Source organism: Siniperca chuatsi, linkage group LG18 (assembly GCF_020085105.1).
Source record: "Siniperca chuatsi isolate FFG_IHB_CAS linkage group LG18, ASM2008510v1, whole genome shotgun sequence".
Lineage (NCBI taxonomy): Eukaryota > Metazoa > Chordata > Actinopteri > Centrarchiformes > Sinipercidae > Siniperca > Siniperca chuatsi.
Window position 1 is genome coordinate 8,321,499 of NC_058059.1, and position 20,629 is coordinate 8,342,127.

Below are 20,629 nucleotides of genomic sequence, written 5' to 3' on the forward strand. Positions count from 1 at the left end.
TACTGTATCTACTATATCACTATATCTGATCTGGAATACAAGGAAACTGCTCTATATGTTTCATTTCTGCACACTGGTGTAGGGTAAATAGCTTTCTAACGTTATTTATTAGTTATTTACCTGTGTTACCTGTGAACTATTGTAACACTTAAATTTGGCCCCATTTGGATAAGTAAAGTCCTATAATAAAATGTGCACATGACATAACAAAGCTGCCTTAGCATTTCACTGTGGACAACCCTTCAGGCATGGACATCTTTTGGCATGCACCACACACACATGTCCACTCCTTGAGAACAGCTAGGGTCAAGAATAAGACTGTTTTTTAGAATTCAGATTCTGGTTTCCATTTGGACTCCAGTTTGCCACACTAAATGGGAGACAACCATTTGCTTTCTGTGGAATGCTAAAAAATGTACTGGGATGACAATAACATAAAACGGCATGCCAATCAATTCTTGGATGCACATTAATTGATTGATTGAGATAAGTACACAGAGATGACCTTTAAGAGGCCCCGCCCTGTGATGACGCAATCGTTGTTTGGCCCGTGACGCTGCTTGTACACGTAGCCTAGTAGGATGTGTTCATTGAAGATGGTGGCGGTGTGTCAGACTCACTGTCCTGCACATTTGTAAGAATTTATTTATATCTATACACATTTCCGACATCGGGTAAGAGTAACTATATACCATCATTAACAATGTTTTACTCTCAACGTTTAAATATGGTATCTATAACATGTAAGAAACTGTTACCCCTTTATAGGCTGGTTAGCCAGCAATGCTAACTAAGCACCAATGCTAACGCTAGCTGACCAGACAGTGAACCTGTTAAATTATGCTCGACGAGTGGCCAGCGACCTTTAAATGCTCGGTGTGTGCCCCTGTTAGCGTTTAATATGTACAAAAATGATAAGTCATTCGGTTTGGATAATCTCTAGAAGTCCTGGCTTCGGGCAAAATCAGGCGACTTTCAGTATGAGTGTTTTGCTGGGTATGGCGTTTATGACATGTAGAGCAATGTAGCGTTACCGTTAGCTGTTGAGTCAAGCACTCTGGACCTTTCCTCGTAGGCAGCTTAATGTGTAACGTTAACTTAAAGTCGTGCCAGATTAAAAGAGTTAGCTACCGGTAAGAGTTCAACAGGTGTGGGATAATGATCAGAAGTCGATAACGTATATCTCAATAGGCTAACTTTGTGAGTTTTGTTTAATGTTGACTGTCGGCGAGTTGTCAAGTCGGCGGTGCTAACGTTAGCTAACTGGGTTGCAACAGTTCCTGCCTAGTGAATTTATAACTCGGGGCGCATGAAAGATCCGGGATCCCGTTGGTAGAGCTCATCTGGCCAAGACTTGCCTACTAGCTCTTTCTGTTATTGATGTTTCTAACATTTCAAAATCTCAATGTCAATCCGTGTTAGCTCCCCTGTACTTCCCACTTGACAGATGCGCATTGTATCTGTCTGATTGATAAAATAATCTCATCAGGGCATAGTCATCGGTTTTACGATCCTATGTTTTGATTTTGTGGCATCTTTATTAAAATGTTTCGCCAATAACTAACGTTACCAACAAAAGCAGTAAAGCTGCACAAGTTAACAGCTGGACTTATTTGGCACTTGTTCTTAAACAGGAACATCTTCAAGTTCCTGTTTAGAAAGGTTCAATCATAAGATCAGCATTCCCTTATATCTTAACAGATTAGGAGTTCTCATCCTTACCAAAACTCAATAAATAACAATAATTCCAATAGCACTATGCTATCTTGTCAATAGTTTCTAGATTAATATTCAAAATTACCTTCTGGCAAAAGCTGACTGTGATCCAAAAGCAGGTTCTTTTCTGATTTTCGTCTGCTGTTGAAAATTGACCTTGTGTTAAAGCAGCTGCACTTGTTGAGGTGATATTAACTTAATTTTATACAAAAAACATTTTCATATAACTGATATTTTTTTCTCATATGGGACATTACAGATATTTTCTTCTCATATGGGACATTACAGTCATTACAATTTTATTTAAAAAAAAATCCCTACAGTATAAAATAAATGTTTACATCCATTTATATTAACATGTTTCTTTTAATTGTTTGAGTAAGACAAGCACCAGACTTTAAAAGAAAAACCATTTGACTCAGATTGTGTGATGTAATCAAAGTTGGCATTCATTACAATCAGTCAATTGTGTTTTACTTAACATAGTACTGTATGTATGTATTCGTGATAACATCTTAGAGCTCATGTAAAAATTGCCACGTTGTACCCTTCGTTTAAATAGGATCACACTATCATACAAATAAAGGTGTGGTAAAGTCCATCAAAGAGGCATTTGTAGCTTTTTGTTAACCACTCCCTCTTTTCTTTACCCAGCTTCGCCTGACTTCACTCTCTTCAGTGACATCTACTAGAGTGACCTGGTCCTCAGACCTGTTAGCTCTGCAGTCATGCAGCCCCCTCCTCGGACTGGACCTCCAGGAGCCTCTGGCCCTCCTCCTTCTGGGCCCAATATGTTCCGCAGGACCAGGCCTCACAAGCATACAGCAGCAGCTACTGCCACAATGCCACCTACTACTCAACCCATGACAAACCCTTTTGCTTTTGTTAGAGCTCCTCCTCCTATGGCTGCAGGTGGTCCCCCAACAATACCCAACAGCAACGCTCCACTAATGCAAGCCCCACCTAACACCATGTACTCTCAAGCTGGCTCAGGGCTGCCTCCACAACCACAGACAATGGAGGATGTCCCAGCTGCTCCCCCTGGTCCCCCATCATCCTCTCTGCCAGGGGTTACCCTTTTCAACCCTCACAGTACAGCATCCACTGGTGTTTTCCCAGCACCTAGTCCCACAGGATATGCATCCTCACATAGTGAACAGGGCTATTTTAATTCAAGAGAACAGACACCATCCATGGCCACAGAGCCACCACCTGTGGCCTCAGCCCCACCTCTTTGTCAGACACCTTTTAACCAGGAATTTCAAGGACAGCCTCCTCCCCAGCCTGTGCCCTTCCAGCCAGTACCTCCCACCACCTCCTCTTCCCAGTGGGCCCCTGATCACGGAAGTCGACCTCCATCAGTTCAGAATTATTTCCAGCCTACTAGTGACCCTCCACCACAGTCTTTTAATTTACCTCCGCACACCCAGATGTACCCCTCCCACACCCCATCACCCCATCACAACACCCCTACCCCTCCAACACAACCTGGACATCCCCAGATCCAGGCTCCTCTTCCTCCACAGAATCCTGTAAATGCCCCTAGTTCTCAATGGCCTGACCCAAATGCACCCCAGCAGCATAATTCCCACTTACAGAGTCAGAGCTACTTCAGTCAGAGCTCTGACCCCCAGGACTCATGGTTCTACCAACCTCCACAGGACCCAGGCTACCACCAAATGGGGACTGGCCTGGGCCATCCTCAGCCCCGGCCTGACTCTGCTGGATCTCAACATGCGTCCAACACTGGGCCTGGGCCTAGTTCTGCCCCTGCCACTGCCCCAGTCCCATACTCTCAGGAGTCTGGAACACTCTCAATGTTCTTCAAAGACAACGATGTGGAAAATGAAGAAACACTGGCTGGAGAAAGAAATAAGGCTGTAAATGGTATTCCTGGATCCTTTCAATATCACAGCAGCCCACAAGCCCACAGTGACCAAGCAGATGTTTCTTTGGATTACCAAGGACCTTCTCTGCAAGATCATTCACACCTACCATACATGAATGATGGCAATCATGCATCCCAGAAGGCCCCTGATTCCCAGTATGACCATGTGGAGAATTTGGAGTGTGTCCCGAACCAGGAAGTATTACCCAGTGAAACCCATGGCAGCCCTGCTGCTACTGCAGCTCATGGAGGAGACCAGTTTGAAACCGGGCCTAACCTGGAGACACCAGATTCTATTCCAAGACCAATGAGATCTGCCAGTGTGTCATCCAACTATAGCAATATGAGCCATGGAAGTGGAACTGGCACTCGTCGGCATCAGGGAGTAGTAGGTACCTTTATTCAGCAGGAAAGTCCACGTCTCACTGATGAAGCTAACCTGTCTGCAGCCGCTGGAGGCTACTTTGAGCAGATTGACACATCTCCAGCTGGAGATATGGGTGCGCAACAGAGCTCCCTGGAGCAGATGTGGCTCCCCACACCTAGCCCTCCCAAACCAACTGGTATCTTTCAGGCCAGTGCTAACAGCTCTTTTGAACCTGTGCGCTCACATGGGGTTGGGGTGCGTCCTCCTGAAGTTGATAAGGCTAAAATGGTAGTGGAAAGGGGTGCAGATTCTACACCTGGCAACCTGGAGCAGCCACCAGATAATATGGAAAATATTTATGGCCCAGGGCACCCCCTACCTGCTGGGGCTGGAGGTGGTATACCTCATCTGACACACCCAGTGGTTCATTCTCACTCTCGACCTTCATCCCGTGCTTTTGGGGCCAGTCAGCCCTGTGAGAGCCCTGCCGCCAGTCTGTGGGCTCAGAGTGATCCTGCTAGCTTGGGTGCTAACATCCTCCTAGCCCCTGCTGCCCCGACAGTTCTTGCCCCTTTACGAGAGCCTAGTGCTGATGTCATCCAACCTCCAGAGGATGGCCCACTGGACCTGCAGCCCTCCCAGAGAATCCAGCCAACTTCACAGCAACAATCAGAGAACCTAGAGAACCCACCAAAGGTGAGTGAGGCAGAGCCAACTGACTCACAAGGCAACCTGGGCTATGCGTCTCTCCTTGTGTCTGACTCGCTCCACCAGCCTGTTTTGATTGCCCCACCAGTTTCCAATTACAGTGTGATTCCCCCCAATATGCCTATTCAAGCAGCCAGTCAAAGTAGCCTTAGGGAAACTACCCCGCCTGTGAGATCACCTGCACAGGGGCAGGGTGCCAATACTTCCCAAACACCTTTATTAACCTCTAATCAGAATCCACTGTTTGCCCCTGGACCATTAAGCTTCATTTCTTCAGTCTCTAACCAGGGCCCGCTCAATCTGACCCGAGACAACACAGAAGCAGCAACATCAGACATCACAGCTCCGCTGCAGTCTCAGCCAGTCCGCCCTCCTCTTTCAAGGGGCCAATCATTGGGTGGAGACAGCCACTCTGCTCTCCAAGTTAATCCACAGGCTTCTCTTGTGACTGCTTCTCTCTCTAATCATAATCAGCCATCAAATTATGAACTACTTGATTTTTCTATGCACCAATCACAAGCCCAAAACCAAGCATCTGGCCATCCTTCCTCTCTGCACGAGTCTCCACAATCTAGTAATGGATTTTACCTACAGGTCACCAAAGATGCTCAGCAGGGGGTAAGAGTGAAAGGGAATGCCCCTGTCCAGACCCTGGCCTCTGTATCTACCCCACAGGTACCACCAGCACCTTCACAAGCAGCTGCAAACACCCAGCCGCCACCAGCTGAACTTCCTAAAACATCAGTTTCTCAGGCTGCACTGCAGGGACAAAATGATGCTCCTCCTGTTCCGGTGAGTGGAGCACAACCCTCCCATGGCCAGTATCCAACTCCAGCACCGGGGCCTGCTGCAGGGAGCACTCTTCCTCCTGCTGCTGCATACCCTCCAGGGCCTCGAGGACCATTACCTCCAGGAGCTTCCCAGCCACCTCCTGCGGAGCCACCTCGACCACCCTCCACCCATAGCCAGCAGGGCTATGGGCCCCCTGCTCCAGTGCCAGGGCAGATGTATGCTGGCTATTATGGTAATTATGGAGAATACCCTGATTGCAGAGCACCTTATCCTCCTGGCCAGTACCCACCTCCACCTGGGGATCCTAGAGCACAGCAATATTATCAAGTATGTGGAAAGTCCTTTTTTTTGTATGCTAGCTTGTGAATGTATTCATCTACCACTTTTTTTGTGAAGATGTACATTTCAAAATGCACGAGAAGATCATACATAGCATGTCAGCAACTGCTGCCATGAAATGTAATAATGTGAACAGAAAATCCCTTATTTTCGCTTTGATCTCTCAGGATGGTCAATACAGGAGCAGAGCGGATCCTTGGTATGGCAGATATGAAGGGCAGACCCCAGCTTATCGTGATCCAAACTACCAGTACAGAGAGCCTCAGCCAGACCGACCCAGCTCCAGGACCAGTCAGTACTCTGACAGGCCCTCATCCAGGTCAGTGAAACTGTTTCTCAGTCTTACACTATCATTTAAATGGGATGTACTTTAAGTCAAGTCAGCACTGTTTTTATCTTAGTCGTTAATTTGTTTATGCAGTTTGAGGTGTCTTATTAAGAGAATATTGAGAACTAGGTAAGGAATCCCTCACAGTGAGTTTGGTTTTGTTTGGAGTAAATGTCTTTTCCAAGTATGTTTAGATGGTTCTTGTACCTGATCTGTAAATCTCACCTTTTGCTTGCTTTCTCTCATAGGCAAGGCTATCCTGACGAGTACCCGAGAGCAAACCGAAGTGCCTATAGTGAATATTATGCAGATTACGCCAAGCACTATGATTATGGAGGTATGAACCACAGAGTTGGAAGCTGTGATTACTTACTACTAAAAATCTGAATGCATTTTCCCCTTTTTGTTCTCTAAATTTGAGTAAATTGGTTCACAAAACACATTAATTTTCTTGTGTATATAAATGGTTTTTGATATAAATCTCCCTCTCTTACACTTTATATTTTCTGTGGGAAGGATACAACTATGGACAGTATGACCCGCGATACAGAGGATACTATGATCAGTCCTACTGGTCTAATTACGATGAGAACTACAGAGGCAGAGACAACTACTATAATCAACAGATGTATCCTGCCAGGTATGCAGAGAAAACCATTTTCACACTCTTAAGTTGTACATGTGAATAAAATTGTTGCTGTGACATTGATGCATATTTGGTAATAGATGGAGCTGTGTTAGAAGGTGTTATAGCTGTTTAGCTGTGCAGTTATGGTGTATAGTTTCTGTCAATGTGTGTGTCTGATACTTTTAGCCTTGCTAAAAATGTTTACTTCTGCTGTGTTTGTTACATTTATGACTTTTCATGGACTATATGCTGCATTGCAACAGGTAGTTTTGCCATATTGCTTGATAAAAAATGTAGTGCTTTACAAACACTGTACACTCTACTCACAGGAAAGAGGGCTATGATGATCAGTGGCGGTACTATCCTGGTTATGATGCCAGTTTTGATGATGATTACCGTCGACGTGGAGAAGTGTACGGCGATGAGTTTGACAGACGCAGCGTCCACAGCGAGCAGTCGGCACACAGTGTGCACAGTTCTCACAGCCACCACAGCAGACGAAGCAGCTTCAGCTCACAGTCACAACAGGTAAATGTGCAGATGTTTCTTGTATGCATTGGTGTTTTTACCTGTTGCAATTATGTGGCATAACCACAATACAGGGGCCCCAAGGATGAGTCACTTGTGGACATACTCTAGATGCCGTGCTCTAAACTGCTGTCAGACAAAAGATGGTGCTCCTCGCACGCCACACAACTTCCTCTTTCCTTCTTTGACACCAACACTCCTGGCTCTCTTTAGCACCACAATGATGAACTCATTCAACTGAAATGCAGGTAGTTGCTGTTAAGGAAAACCACCTTTTACCGTCACAGGCAAATTGTCCCCTAAGGGCTGACACCTCAGTGCTTTCTGCTGGTGACTCCCCACAACTCCGCTTCTCTCCCCAATCCCCTCAGCACTCCCCATTAGTGCTGTTCTTGTTGAACCTGTCCCAGTGACCTTATATGCCTCAATGGGTGGGATTTCTCAGAAAAAGATAAAGACGACATTGTATACACTGCAAAACTCACTTTAACACATGAAAATGTCTAAATTTCAATGTTCTGAAGATTATAGTTTTCAAATAGGCTTTATTCAGTAAGAGTCATGACACCTTGAGTATATGTTGACAGTTCAGACTAACCTCCTTCCACCCTCACTCTAAATGCTTATCAGAGCTGCACCATCTACTCCACACTTACACTATCTGCTTAAAATACAGATACCGACCTGACAGCTCATTCTGAAAGAAAAATGTTTTTGGTATCATACTTAACAAATGGCTAACTCTGCTCTCTTGACATTAGTTAGTGGTGTATTAATTGTTTGTTGTTGTGCAGCTTACAGTATGTGGGTGTTTGCTTCTATGTTTTATTTGTCTTCCTATTTGATAAGTATCTCTGTCTGTTTGTCTTCCCACCCTGCAGAGCCAGGTATACACAAGCCAGCCTGACTTAGTGTCAGCAGTCTATGACACTACAGCATCCACTTTGGCTGTGGACTACTCCTATGGACAGTACCCGAACCAGACTGATGCTTCCCAGAACTACGGCCAGTACCTCTATCCCTCTGAGTACACCGCAGACAGCACCTGGATTGCCCCTGAGCAACGTAAGTACACAATCCTTGGTTTAAAAAAAAAAAAAAAAAGGCATGTATTGATTGGTAATGCTTTAAAAACGGCAACAGAATTTACCAGAGTTCAGTCAAATACTGCTAGATTTGGGCTATTATAAACTGGTTCCTTCTTTTATCTATCCTGCGCTTAGTCTGACCTATGTTTTGCCTCTAGCTCCTCCTCGTCCTGCAACCCCAGAGAAGTTCACCATACCCCACCGTTGTGCCCGCTTTGGACCTGGTGGTCATCTGGTCCAAGTTCTGCCCAATCTCCCCTCAGCTGGACAGCCTGCTCTCGTTGATATCTATAACATGGAGGTACATTTTTAACCGATTGTATTTCAGCACCTTACTGCAGGAAGTTTTGGTCCATTGTGTTTATTTCACGAAGAGCCAACAACAGCAAGAAGTGATTTAAGCAATATAATAATAATATTACTGTTACACTATTTTGATGTTGATTCAGTGTCTACAGAGTGGAAAACAGAACAGAATAAGATGTTTCTGATTCAGGAGTGTTAAAAGATTGTTGTTGTTATGATGATGATGGGTGGATAAGTCTAGCTAGCAAGTGGGCTGATGTGCCATTAAGAAGACTAGTTACTCTTTTTTTTTTTTTTCAAGGAAATGATAAATACAGACAAATAATCTTCCTTAGCAGGCTGAAAATGTATGATTTATAACAGTAAATGTACTAAAACCTTAAAGACTAGTGCTTTTTAAGCATGGTACTGGAAAAATACCTCGTAACCTTTAGCAACCTAACTCTATCTATCTATCTATCTATCTATCTATCTATCTATCTATCTATCTATCTATCTATCTATCTATCTATCTATCTATCTATCTTTCTTTCTTTCTTTCTTTCTGTCTTTCTGTCTTTCTGTCTTTCTTTCTGTCTTTCTGTCTTTCTGTCTTTCTGTCTTGTCTTGTCTTGTCTTGTCTTGTCTTGTCTTTAAGTCAAACATTTCTGCAGTTAGACAATGTTAAGGCTAGGTATAAACTAGTATTTTGAACCATGTCTATATTGCAGACCATGCTGCAGGATACCCCAGATCAGGCAGAACTACGAGCCTTCCCTGGACCTCTTGTTAAGTAAGTATATTCTGCCCTTTTTATCCATCACAAATAGCTTTGACTCACTAACCCTTAAAGGACAAGGCTGGCAAGATTTTATATTTTTGTTATTGTCAACAAATTCCATGAAAAGACCAAAACCGACAATGCATTATTCTCTCTGTCTCTCAGTCCAAAGCTCATTGGTTCCTATTGTAAACGTAAATCTTAAAAAAGTGTCAAGAATATATATAGTTTGTTTATTTATTTTTTTATGTATTAGCAAACAGGAGTTTTGTTGGGGCTTTGGCTACAGAGACAATACTTGGATCAATTCATTGGTTTTGGTCTTTTCATGGGATTTTTTGATAATAAGAAAAACAAAACACTTTATCCATAACACTTTCCCAGCACTCTGCATATTCTTCTCCAAACTACCTATTTACACCAACCTTTAAATAATGCTACAATTATTTGTCCATATCATATATAAATGCGTACAAAACTGTTGTTGCATTCTAGTGTCTTTATCAGTATGTATAACACTGGTTTGAGTGGTCACTGCTAACCCGTCTCACATCTTGTGTCCTGTCTCTCAGGGAGGAGACCCATAAGGTGGACGTGATAAAGTTTTCTCAGAACAAAGCGCTGGAGTGTTCTCGTGATAACAACCTCTTGGACAAGGACTCTACCCGCCTGCTCTGGGACTTCATAATGCTGCTCTGTAGACAGAATGGGGTAAGACTGTGCAGACATAACTGGGAATCTGTCAGACATAGAATTGAAAGCAGGAATGTGACTTTGTATATTTGCCTGAAACAACTCCTACTCTGTTTCTTAAGACTGTGGTCGGCACGGACATCGCTGACCTCTTGTTGAAGGAGCATCGCTCTGTCTGGCTCCCGGGCAAAAGTCCGAACGAAGCCAACTTGATTGATTTTAACAATGAACCACTGGCACGAGCTGAGGAAGAGCCGGGAGCCGGACCGCTATCCCTCCTATCTGACACCTTCATGACTGTCCCAGAGAACGTTGGCAAGGAAACAGAACGCTTCAGGGAGCTGTTACTGTTTGGCCGCAAGAAGGTAAAGAAATATCCTCTTTATCTGTATTCTAGTCATTTAACCAGTATCATGTGAAATCTGAAATGAGTTCCACTTTGTCTGTGGAATAGGATGCGCTAGAAGCAGCTATGAAGGGAGGTCTGTGGGGCCACGCCCTGCTGTTGGCCAGTAAGATGGACAACAGAACACATGCACGTGTCATGACAAGGTAAAGTACCAGTGACATAAAAGGTTGTGACTCATAAACTTGGTTGCACCTTTTATTCTGTGTTAATTTTTTACAGATTTATAGATAATATTTAATTTGTCTGCGTTTCTTGTTTAGGTTTGCCAACAGTTTGCCTATCAATGACCCTCTCCAGACAGTGTACCAGCTGATGTCAGGGAGGATGCCTGCATCAGCCACTGTAAGTATTACTTTGGCTTTCTATCTTTAACCCCTTGCTATTTTTGCACAATTGTTCTGAAGAAGTTGCATAAGCAGTGTATGTTAGGTGTGCAGTCCTGCATGTATTTATTGCCACTTTAGTTTTAGTTTAGATATTTTTTGTATTCATATAGTGCTGTGGTGAGGAGAAGTGGGGTGACTGGCGCCCTCACCTGGCCATGGTGCTGTCTAACCTTACACACACCCTGGACCTGGACACACGCACAATCACCACCATGGGCGACACTCTCGGTAGGATTGCATCAAAAAGACAGTCTCTTACTGCACTGAAATAAAAAGGATTTTCATTCTTCACCACAACAAACACGTTACTTCACATTCTGTCTGCACTCATTATTTATTGGGGCAGCTTCCAGGGGGCTGATTGATGCTGCACACTTCTGCTACTTGATGGCCCAAGTTGGTCTGGGAGTTTTCACAAAGAAGAGCACCAAGATGGTTCTGATTGGCTCCAACCACAGGTTAGAGACAAAGGCAGGCATACACACAAATACACACAAGGGACCTTTGTAAGGGACCTTTTTAGACCACAATACAGTTTGCACTTTATATGCCACACATGTAAGAATATCTTTGTCTCTTCACTTCAGTTTGCCCTTTTACCAATTTGCGACCAATGAAGCAATCCAGAGGACTGAGGCCTATGAGTATGCTCAATCTCTGGGCTCCCAGCCATGCTCACTACCCAATTTCCAGGTAGATTTTTTTGGTATTTACCAACAAATGAATATACCAACAAACACAGTTGGTCTCTTATAGAGGTGTCCTAAAACCTAATAGTTAATTGCACTGACTATAAAGTAAGTTTTTGCATTTCCCTACCTGTATGGCATAGCACATGATTTTGATATTATACTACTAAGGAATAACACTGTTCTCTGCTCTTATTAGGTGTTCAAGTTGATCTATGCATGCCGCTTGGCTGAAGCAGGCCTGAGTGCTCAGGCCTTCCACTACTGTGAAGTTATCTCTAGGGCTGTCCTCACGCAGCCTTCCTACTACTCTCCTGTTTTAATAAGCCAAATCATACAGGTATGTACTTACTCTCCGTCTTCTTTCCCTCTGTACCTCCTCTATTCAGATATGTATAGCTATCTACCAGTTTCAGCATTCTAACCAATGTAATTGTATGGGGTTTTTTGTTGACAGATGTCAGAAAAGCTGCGATTCTTTGATCCACAACTGAAGGAGAAGCCAGAGCAGGAGTTGTTCGATGAGCCTGAATGGCTAATCCACCTCAGACAGCTGGATGGACAGATCAGGGTGAGGAGGAGGAAAAGTGTTTGTGTAATAAAAAAATTAACACATACAACTACAAAGGATATTCAAAAGAAAGCATTTTGTTTTAGTAGTATTTTTTGAGTATTTCCAGTGTGCTTCTTGGACTTAATTGTAACTATAGTCGGAGATGTAGGGCAAGAATTAATCTGTTTTCAAAAATGGTTGTATTTGAAAATTAATTTTATTTATCAGACATTTTATTTGATGCAGTGGTTGTGGAATTTTAGCTTACATTCATGGTATTTGAATAATTCTCTGTAATTTGCATGTAACAAATGATGCTTGTTGTTTTTTGTTTTTTTAGACGGGGGTGATTACATACAGTGAAGACAGAACAACTCCTACACAGTTCGACTGCAGCAGCCCCAGCTCTGACTTGGACCAGCACAGTCCACCTGAACCTTACAGCATGCCTGTGGAGTTGGATGGCCCCACCCCTGACAACCCACTAATGAGCTCATTAATGCCAGGGCCTCCACCGCAGGCAGTACAGCTGATGCCTCCAGGTGTGTAATTGTATTTGTGTGTTCGAAATAGTGCTCTTGTGGTCTCCTTTTTACTATGAGCCAGATTCAAAATGCATCAGATCTGATCTCTTCTACTTTCTCTCAGCTCCGACCTCCATCCTCCAAGATGGGATGGCCCCTCCTCAGCCTTTACCCTCCAACGATGTGCCCCAGTTCTACCCAGTACCCCCCAGTGGACCACCAGGCCAGATCCCCATCTCAGGCTACCCTCCACAGGATCCTGGCTTCGCCCCTCCTCCCCTCCAGCCTCAACCTGAGCAGTCAGAAATGTATCCAGGAGCCCATCAGCAGCCGTGTCCCCCACCTCTTCAAGTGGGCCAAATGTCACCACACATGCCCCCTCAGGTGCCGCATTCACCTGCACGGGTGAACCACCCACCACCCCAGATGCCTCAGCACATGCCTCCTTCTCCTGGGCATATGCCACCCGTACAGCAGATGTCCCAGGCCCCACCAGAGATGATCAGTGCTCAACCAATATCATCTTCCCCACCCAGAAGCTCCTTCACACCGAAGATGGACTTCTATGACCACATGGCTCACATGGTCAGTATCTGGCTGTCTGAATATCTACAAAAAAGGTCCTTAAACCTTCTGTCTTTCAGCAACATCACAATTCTCTGTCTATAGAAGTGTACTTGCTTTTGTGTTGCATACATTTTATAGAAAATGCTAACTGTTGTCTTTTTTTGGCACTGCAGGTTCCTGGAAGGAGATCAAGGACTGCTTCACAATCTTCAATGCATGTGGTGCGTTTGCGTGTCACATATAAACTGTTAAAATACTGCATGAATGAGGGTTCTTCTGTTTAATCTGTCCTGGGCTTGTTTGTCTTTGCACTTGATTTCAGAACCGATATGGAGCAGGTTGTTTTTGCTCATGTGCTCAGTATATAGGGCTGAACAGCTAATCGTACAGGGTATTTTAACTTGGCTTTAGTTTCCAGAAAATGAATTGAATCTCTATAATTTGATTGTTAAGAGTACTCTGTCAATTTAGCATTGCACCTTTAACATTGTCGGACTCACGATCGACAGTAAAAAAGGAAAATAATCAAAATCGATGCAGGAGAACCAGAGATATCATCTTTTTTAATTCTTCCTTGTCAAATCCTGAAGAATATATTTTTTATTGTCCTGTGGGAACATGGAAATGTATCTGTAGTTTTTATATTTTATTTGTATAAACTGACACATAAATGCACAAAACCAGCAGCTTGATTAGTTAGCAGCATATGCAGCCAAGTTAGGAATTCAATATCAGTATCAAGAATTCAATTCAATAATGGCATATGGTATGAAATACCTTCTGTATACAATTAGAGAAAAGGGAACACAGGAACCCCGTCCATGTCAAGGCACCCCAAAAATAAGCTCTTTCTACATCAGTTTAAAAGAAATATATGTATATTTTTCCGACCATTATTTTCTGGTCTACAGACTTCAGGACGTCGCTCTCGCACCACATCTGAATCTTCCACTCACTCTGGCGGAAGAGAGCGGAGCAACTCGTCTGTCAAGCAGGCCTCTCCACCTCCGCCTTCAATTCCTGAACAGCCCCACAGAGAAGAGGCCAAGAAAGTCAAGAAAGACTCCCCGAAAAAGGTTCATATTCACACATAATCATTCAGATTTTCAATCCATGCTCCTAAATCGTTCACTAGTGATCAGTGCAATTTCGTTTACACAGACTGGTGGTGGTGGCTGGCTAAACTGGCTCTATAGGAAGGGGAAGAATGAGGCTCACTTGCCAGATGACAAAAACAAATCTGTAAGTTATAGCAGTTATATGTGCAGGTCTTAATTTAGCAATTTTTCCTCTGTATTCAGTTTCACATTTTTTCATACATATTTATTAACATATGATCAGTACTGATAACAGCGCTATGTTCTTTATTGTCAGATTGTGTGGGATGAAAAGAAGCAGAAATGGGTCGACTTGAATGAGCCTGAAGAGGAGGTCTGTAATGTTGTAAAATTGGTCTACAAGACAGAATTTTTTAAGCAGACTGGCCTTTGTTGTCTGAGCAACTGAAACTGAAAGCTTTATAGATCAACCAGTTCTGATGTTATGGTTTTCTTATAATCTGTCAGAGCAAGCCCCCTCCACCACCTCCCTCTGGCTTCCCCATGATGCCTCAGATGCCTGGCCCTGGAGGGCCTGCCGCACCCCCGAGTGGTGGTCCTGCTGTCAACATGTTCTCCAGGAAGGCAGGTGAGATGAGCGTTATACGCTGTGGCTTTTGACTTCACAAACACCATGCTTGACCTTGCATGATTCTTTTGACAGTTGAATTACAAGTTGTGGAAAAAGCAATCAAGGAGACACCACACATTATAATCGTCCAACAAGTCAGTCAGTCAGCGTTCACACACATTTGCTCTGTTTCTTGCCACTAAGATGTTTTTTTTTTTCTCAGGCACGAGGAGCAGATATGTGGATGTTCTGAACCCCAGTAGAACTGCTAAACCGGGTGGATTAGCCCCTGCTCCTGCAGACATCTTTGCTCCTTTGGCACCAATGGCCATGCCTGCTAACCTATTTGTGCCTAGTTCAGGTGCGTGTCAAAACAAACAGTTAAATGATGATTGTAAAATAAGCAAGGTACCCCTGATGGTTGCAGATGTTTTTTTATTTGATTTTGTAAGGAGGAGCCACTGTACAATTAAGGATTGAAGTAATTAAATATTTGTCTGTATCTCTGGTGTAGCTCCTGACGATCAACAACCTCTAGAGGGCAGTGAAGGAGGAAATCTAGAGCAGAATTCACCAAACACCAGCGCTGCTCCACAGGTTTCTATTTCTCTTTTATTGATGAACCCTGAGTTTTTGTTTTAAAAAAACCTTTTCACATTGTCTGTCTGATGCTGAGATATTGCGGATTTAGATATGTGTCAACATTTTGACGTAATTTTCATCATTCTTCTCAAATAGTGTAATTACTATTGTTGAAATGTGAAATCTCAGAATAAGTTCACTACAATATCCTGTATGTGCTGAACGAGATACATGTTAATTCGTGAGCTTTAGAGGCGGATTTTGTTACCTTTGGACAGAGCTAGGCTAGCTGTTTCCCCCTGTTTCCAGTCTTTATGCTAAGCTAAGTTAGCCAGCTGATAGCAGTAGCTTCATATTTTCCATGAAGATATCATCTAACTCTTGGCAAGAAAGCCATGGAACCATGTCAATATGAAAGGTGATTTTTGTAGAAGTTAAAGGCAGATTAGAGGTAATTTAGGCAGTCAACATGAAGTACAAAGCTGAAGCTCTACTCATCCAGATTCCTTTTTGTTGCACTTTAATTAATCTGTTTAGATGTTCAACCCAACGTTGTTACCACCTGCCCCAGAAGGTCCTCCCGTGCCTGATGGCTCACAGTCCGGAGAGGTAAGACAAATTGTTCCTATTAACTGCTTCTGTAGCTACCATAGTACCATCATGCCACCACTGAATCATGATGCTCGACACCCTAACAGCCAGTGTGTGCAGTTTCCTTATTTGTATGAATGTAAGTTAATGTAAGCGGGTGTATGAAAGAAAATGAGAATGCATGCATGTCAACTTCCCCATAATCATGCTAAATGCACAGCCTTGGTAAAGTGTTAAATCTCTGTTCCATTTGCTGTTATAATCTAATTCTCTCCATGTCTGTTTTTTCAAGAATCATAATTTTCTAACGCTGATTTATTTATGTTCATTCTGAACTGCTGGATAGTGGAAACAGATCTAATCCAATGCATGGGAAATTATTAATATGGGTTTGTGGTTTGTGTTTTTGTTGTCTACTGTTTATTTCCCCTATGCTGTCTTTAGCTCTCACGTTCTAGCTCAATGAGTTCTTTATCACGCGAAGTGAGTCAGCATTTAAACCAGGTACCTCTAGCTGGGCCTCAAATGGTCAACTCTCGCACCTGCCTGCCACCCACCTAGCTCACCACATCACTAGTAGTACGCTTCACCATTTGCACCTGAAGCTTCACTGCCCATCCAACCCAGGATGTCTGTCTGCTCACCTGCCTGCTGTCTCCAGCATGACTAACTTAACTCTTTTATTTTTTATGAACAACCAAACCTGCAAATGTTCAACAAATTAAAACTAGACTTACAGTGACTACAATGAAGTTTCTTATTTTATGCCTTGCTAGCAGTGTGACTCTGTGGATGGCAATGTCAGTCCGTCATTCCACCACTTTGGTCCAGACTGAAATATCTCCGCAACTATCTGAAAGATGGCCATAAAATTTTGAACAGATATTCATGTTCCCCAGAAGATGAACCCTAATGACTCTGATGCTCCCTTTGCTTTCCTTCTAGCACCACCACCAGATCAAAATTTTATTTGGCCAACACTTTGGTTTTGACCAAATACCTGCAAAAATAATGATTTCCCATCAGTGTCAGCTGTACTTTCTGTTTAGTGCTAATTAGCAAATGTTAGCATGCTAACATGCTAAACTAAGATTGTGAACATAGTAAACATTCCCTACATTGTCATTGTGAGCATATTAGCATGCTGATGTTAGCATTTAGCTCAAAGCACTGCTGGCATTAAGTACAGCCTCACAGAGCCGCTAGCATGGCTGTAGACTCTTGGTCTTGGTTATACTACAGTAGTGAACCATCTACTTCACTTGAAAGTCGCTAAGTAACTTTGAGCCATAGATCAGAGTGAAGCATGCTGGAGACTGTTGCAGGACAACTCCCTTGCTTGTTGTCATGGGAACACACAGCTTCACTAACCTGTCATAAAGCTTGCATGGTTATTAAAATAAGTGAAACAGTGGTTTGTAATGCTGCCTCACTGTGGATCCAAGTCCTCATGGCATTACGTTTCCACTTTTCCTTGGCTTGTGTTTTAAAATGTTGTCAAACCATTGTGTGCATCCTCCTCTCTGTCTCTGCCCATAGAAGTAATGGGATAGTAACACTGCACACACTGTAGTAACTCTGTCCTTTGCAGAGTCATCCTGCCCAGGGACCTGCACCCGCTGGAGGCGTCACCTTTTATAACCCTGCACAGTTTGCACAGGTGAGTATTTAAAAAAAGAAAGCTTTAATAGTTTTGCAGTTGTAAAAGGCCTCTCTCATTTGTCTTCCTTTTCACTTACACTTTACCCTTTTCCCAGACAAGTGCACCAACAGGAGGCGGACACCGATCTGGTCGTTTGGGCGGTCAGCGCCAGTACCCAGTGATGAAGTAAACATCATCTTGCAGAGAGATTGTGTAAACAGACTTGTTGGATAGAGTGATATCCTACCTGGTAGCAAATGAAGCACATGGACATACTGCTTTCTGTCTAAAGGACCCTTTCTTTTTGCCCGCACCTAAGAAGAGCATGATCACGGTCTCCATCATGTCGATCTTTGTCCAACAGCTTAACCACTCTTGCATCTTTTTCTTTGGTTCGGTAATTGTCACTGGTGTATTTTTAACAGGCACAGTGTTTCCTTGAAGGGCTTTTGTACAGACAGTTGTAAAATGGGTTTTAACACACACGTAAAGGCTTATCCGTGAATGCATTCATACACAAACTGTATGTTAATGGAGGCATCATTTAGTGTACAATAAATATGTTGCTCCTCTAAGCTGTCCAGCTTCCCCTCAAACATAACACTGTTAACAGAATGAGCATCCCAGGTCCTGTTTTAGGTTTCCCTTTGTGTCTAAAGTCCAAATGTCCATGTTTGATTGACTGTATGTGTGATGGATAGAAAGAGTGACACCTTTTTTTTTTATTGTATATTGTGGACTTGTATGTGCATCTGCAGCTCCTCAGTGTTCCTCTGTCAACTGGAGATAGCAATTGGTGTGAGAATGAATTGTGTCAATAGTGCATTGTCTGCTGTGTTGTTTGCTTTTCCTCAGTCACCCTCCAGTAAAGGAAGGATGTTGGATGATACAGGAAAGAGACTCGTACCTGAGAGTTGGAGAAAATCTGCATTGTTAGGATGCTGCTCGTTTCAGATATTTATTTAAATGTCCTCCCTGCCCATCAGCAACTGTTGACTTTAAAGGTGCGTCAGGGTCTTTCGTCCAAGTTAGGCTTCAAGTTTCTCCTCTGAGAAAAATGACTGTCACTGAAACCAGTGGTGGTCTTCAGAACAGCAGGAATTGGGATGAAACTGCATTTTAAATATCGCTAAAAATAAATCTATCCAAATATTGTTTATCAGATTGATTGTATTTATGAGCTGTTGGCATAAAGGTGTGTGTGTGTGTGTGTGTGTGTGTGTGTGTGTGTGTGTGTGTGTGTGTGTGTGTGTGTGTGTCAGAACTAATTTTTTCTGATTAGCTTTGAAAAAATGGATTTATGATTTACTAGAGATGATGATGATTCATATTCTTGTATTGGCCGCATCTGCAGACAAATAAATCTATCTAAATTGTGAAATGAGAGCTAATTGTACTCTAAGTAATTCCTTTACTGATATGATTTTTAATTCAATCATTTGTCACCCCAAATGTTTCTGATTCAGTTATTTTGTAGACACCAGATTATGGTTTTAAAGAAGTAATTTTCCCCGATGTTTTAGAATTCCTCATGTAAAATTCTTGACATAAAACCGGAAATATTAAAGGTGGAAACGAAATGGTAAAGTTATTTTTTGCGTTCTGTAGCACTTTGAAAGAGATGTCTATTGGTTACATTCAGAATTGTGTGTTTTAAAATAAAGAGATTTATCATTAAATTAAATATTAGAAATGTGTTAAATCTCGAATGCTTAACTTTTTGGCAAGCATGTGTACCTGAGGAAAGTCTACCTGTCAGAATAACAACAAAACCAGTGGAGCTGCAGATATGACTGAAAATAGCTCCAATATGATCAATAACAGTGAATCATACCAAAGGCATTACCGACGCTAAGAAACGAAATTACTGTTGTGTGTGGGAGAGGCAAAGTAAGGCAAATCTTACATGGTGCCAGTGAGGAAATGCAAGCACAAGCTATGCAAAAACATTTTCCCCACATTAATACACACTTAAATATCATGTATTCGATGAAATGATGCAGCCTAGCATTTGGATGGCTGGTGAAGTGATGTAAGGGATTTACAGTTCAATTCCAATATACATGTAAATGCACTGGTGTGACCAATCTAGGGGTCACCATTTTTTAAAACACTTTCACTAAACATTAGCCCTAGTTTGTGTCTGTTTTAGCGGTAATATGAGACAACCATCCATTTAGCTAAAAGATAAATACTCAGGGATGTTTGAAAAAACCCAAAAGGTTGTTTTGGATAAAAAAATGTTAATCTAGTGCACCAGAAAAAATACTTTTAACCCGTTTCCCAAGTTGCAACTTTTGTTTCTTATCCAGGTAGCCACTGGCTGCCATCTTTGTTTGGATAGGAAACAGGCACAACAATGGAAAGTGGTTAAAAAAATATTTTTTCTTCTTTCTGGAAATACCGTCAGAACAACATTAAGTGTTGTTTAAAGACCTTCTGGGTTTTCCAAGCATTGCAGAGTATTTACCTTTTAGAGAAACTGATTCTTCTCTGTGACTCAAAAGTTATGCTAAATACATGAGAGCATAGACTGCATGAGAGGCGCAAACTGGGGCTAGCTAGCTACCAGTTAGTTGACAATTAGAAATACCTGTTTACCCTCAAAAATGAATCCACCATTCTGACATGTTAAACCACTTTAAAAGACTTTATCCACAAACACTTGTGATTTATTTTTTTCTGATTAAATGTTCATCTTGCAGTTGCCAGCCCCTCCAGGCCTGCAGTACACACTGCACTACATTCATCTGTAATTATTCAATTGGCACACTCTAGTCTCCATACTCATGATCTGAAACGCACTGATTATATGTGGATATGAGGCCGAACCAGTAGCTAATGTGATGTTTTGGAGAAATGTAACTAGGCCCTAAT

The 20,629-nt window shown here is 42.6% G+C and overlaps 1 protein-coding gene across 5 annotated transcripts; it reads left to right on the plus strand.

Annotated features, from left to right (window-relative positions):
- The first annotated feature begins 519 nt into the window (after positions 1–519).
- Positions 520–19,332, plus strand: sec16a (SEC16 homolog A, endoplasmic reticulum export factor). 5 transcript variants are annotated; one of them, XM_044175273.1, is made up of 32 exons: positions 520–634; positions 2,371–4,667; positions 5,274–5,798; positions 5,978–6,129; positions 6,387–6,475; positions 6,655–6,778; positions 7,096–7,294; positions 8,176–8,359; positions 8,541–8,683; positions 9,399–9,460; positions 10,021–10,159; positions 10,264–10,506; positions 10,596–10,693; positions 10,811–10,892; positions 11,047–11,164; positions 11,283–11,394; positions 11,524–11,629; positions 11,825–11,965; positions 12,083–12,196; positions 12,519–12,720; positions 12,827–13,287; positions 13,443–13,490; positions 14,181–14,345; positions 14,431–14,511; positions 14,644–14,700; positions 14,835–14,955; positions 15,161–15,298; positions 15,452–15,534; positions 16,057–16,128; positions 16,555–16,614; positions 17,702–17,770; positions 17,868–19,332. In XM_044175273.1, the coding sequence occupies exons 2-32, from the start codon at positions 2,445–2,447 to the stop codon at positions 17,940–17,942; spliced, it is 6,486 nt and encodes a 2,161-aa protein (XP_044031208.1). In that variant the 5' UTR covers positions 520–634; positions 2,371–2,444; the 3' UTR covers positions 17,943–19,332. The 5 variants fall into 5 exon arrangements, with proteins under 5 accessions (XP_044031208.1, XP_044031204.1, XP_044031203.1 ...); XM_044175269.1 differs by having other exon boundaries at positions 2,371–5,798; XM_044175268.1 differs by having other exon boundaries at positions 548–674; positions 2,371–5,798.
- The last annotated feature ends 1,297 nt before the right edge of the window (positions 19,333–20,629 follow it).

Excerpts from the sequence above, each read along its gene's own strand:
- sec16a (XM_044175269.1), top strand. The coding sequence starts at position 2,445 with ATGCAGCCCCCTCCTCGGACTGGACCTCCAGGAGCCTCTGGCCCTCCT. Across the intron at positions 13,491-14,180 it reads CACAATCTTCAATGCATGTG|ACTTCAGGACGTCGCTCTCG; the intron begins GTGCGTTTGCGT and ends TCTGGTCTACAG. Across the intron at positions 16,615-17,701 it reads TGAGTCAGCATTTAAACCAG|AGTCATCCTGCCCAGGGACC; the intron begins GTACCTCTAGCT and ends TGTCCTTTGCAG.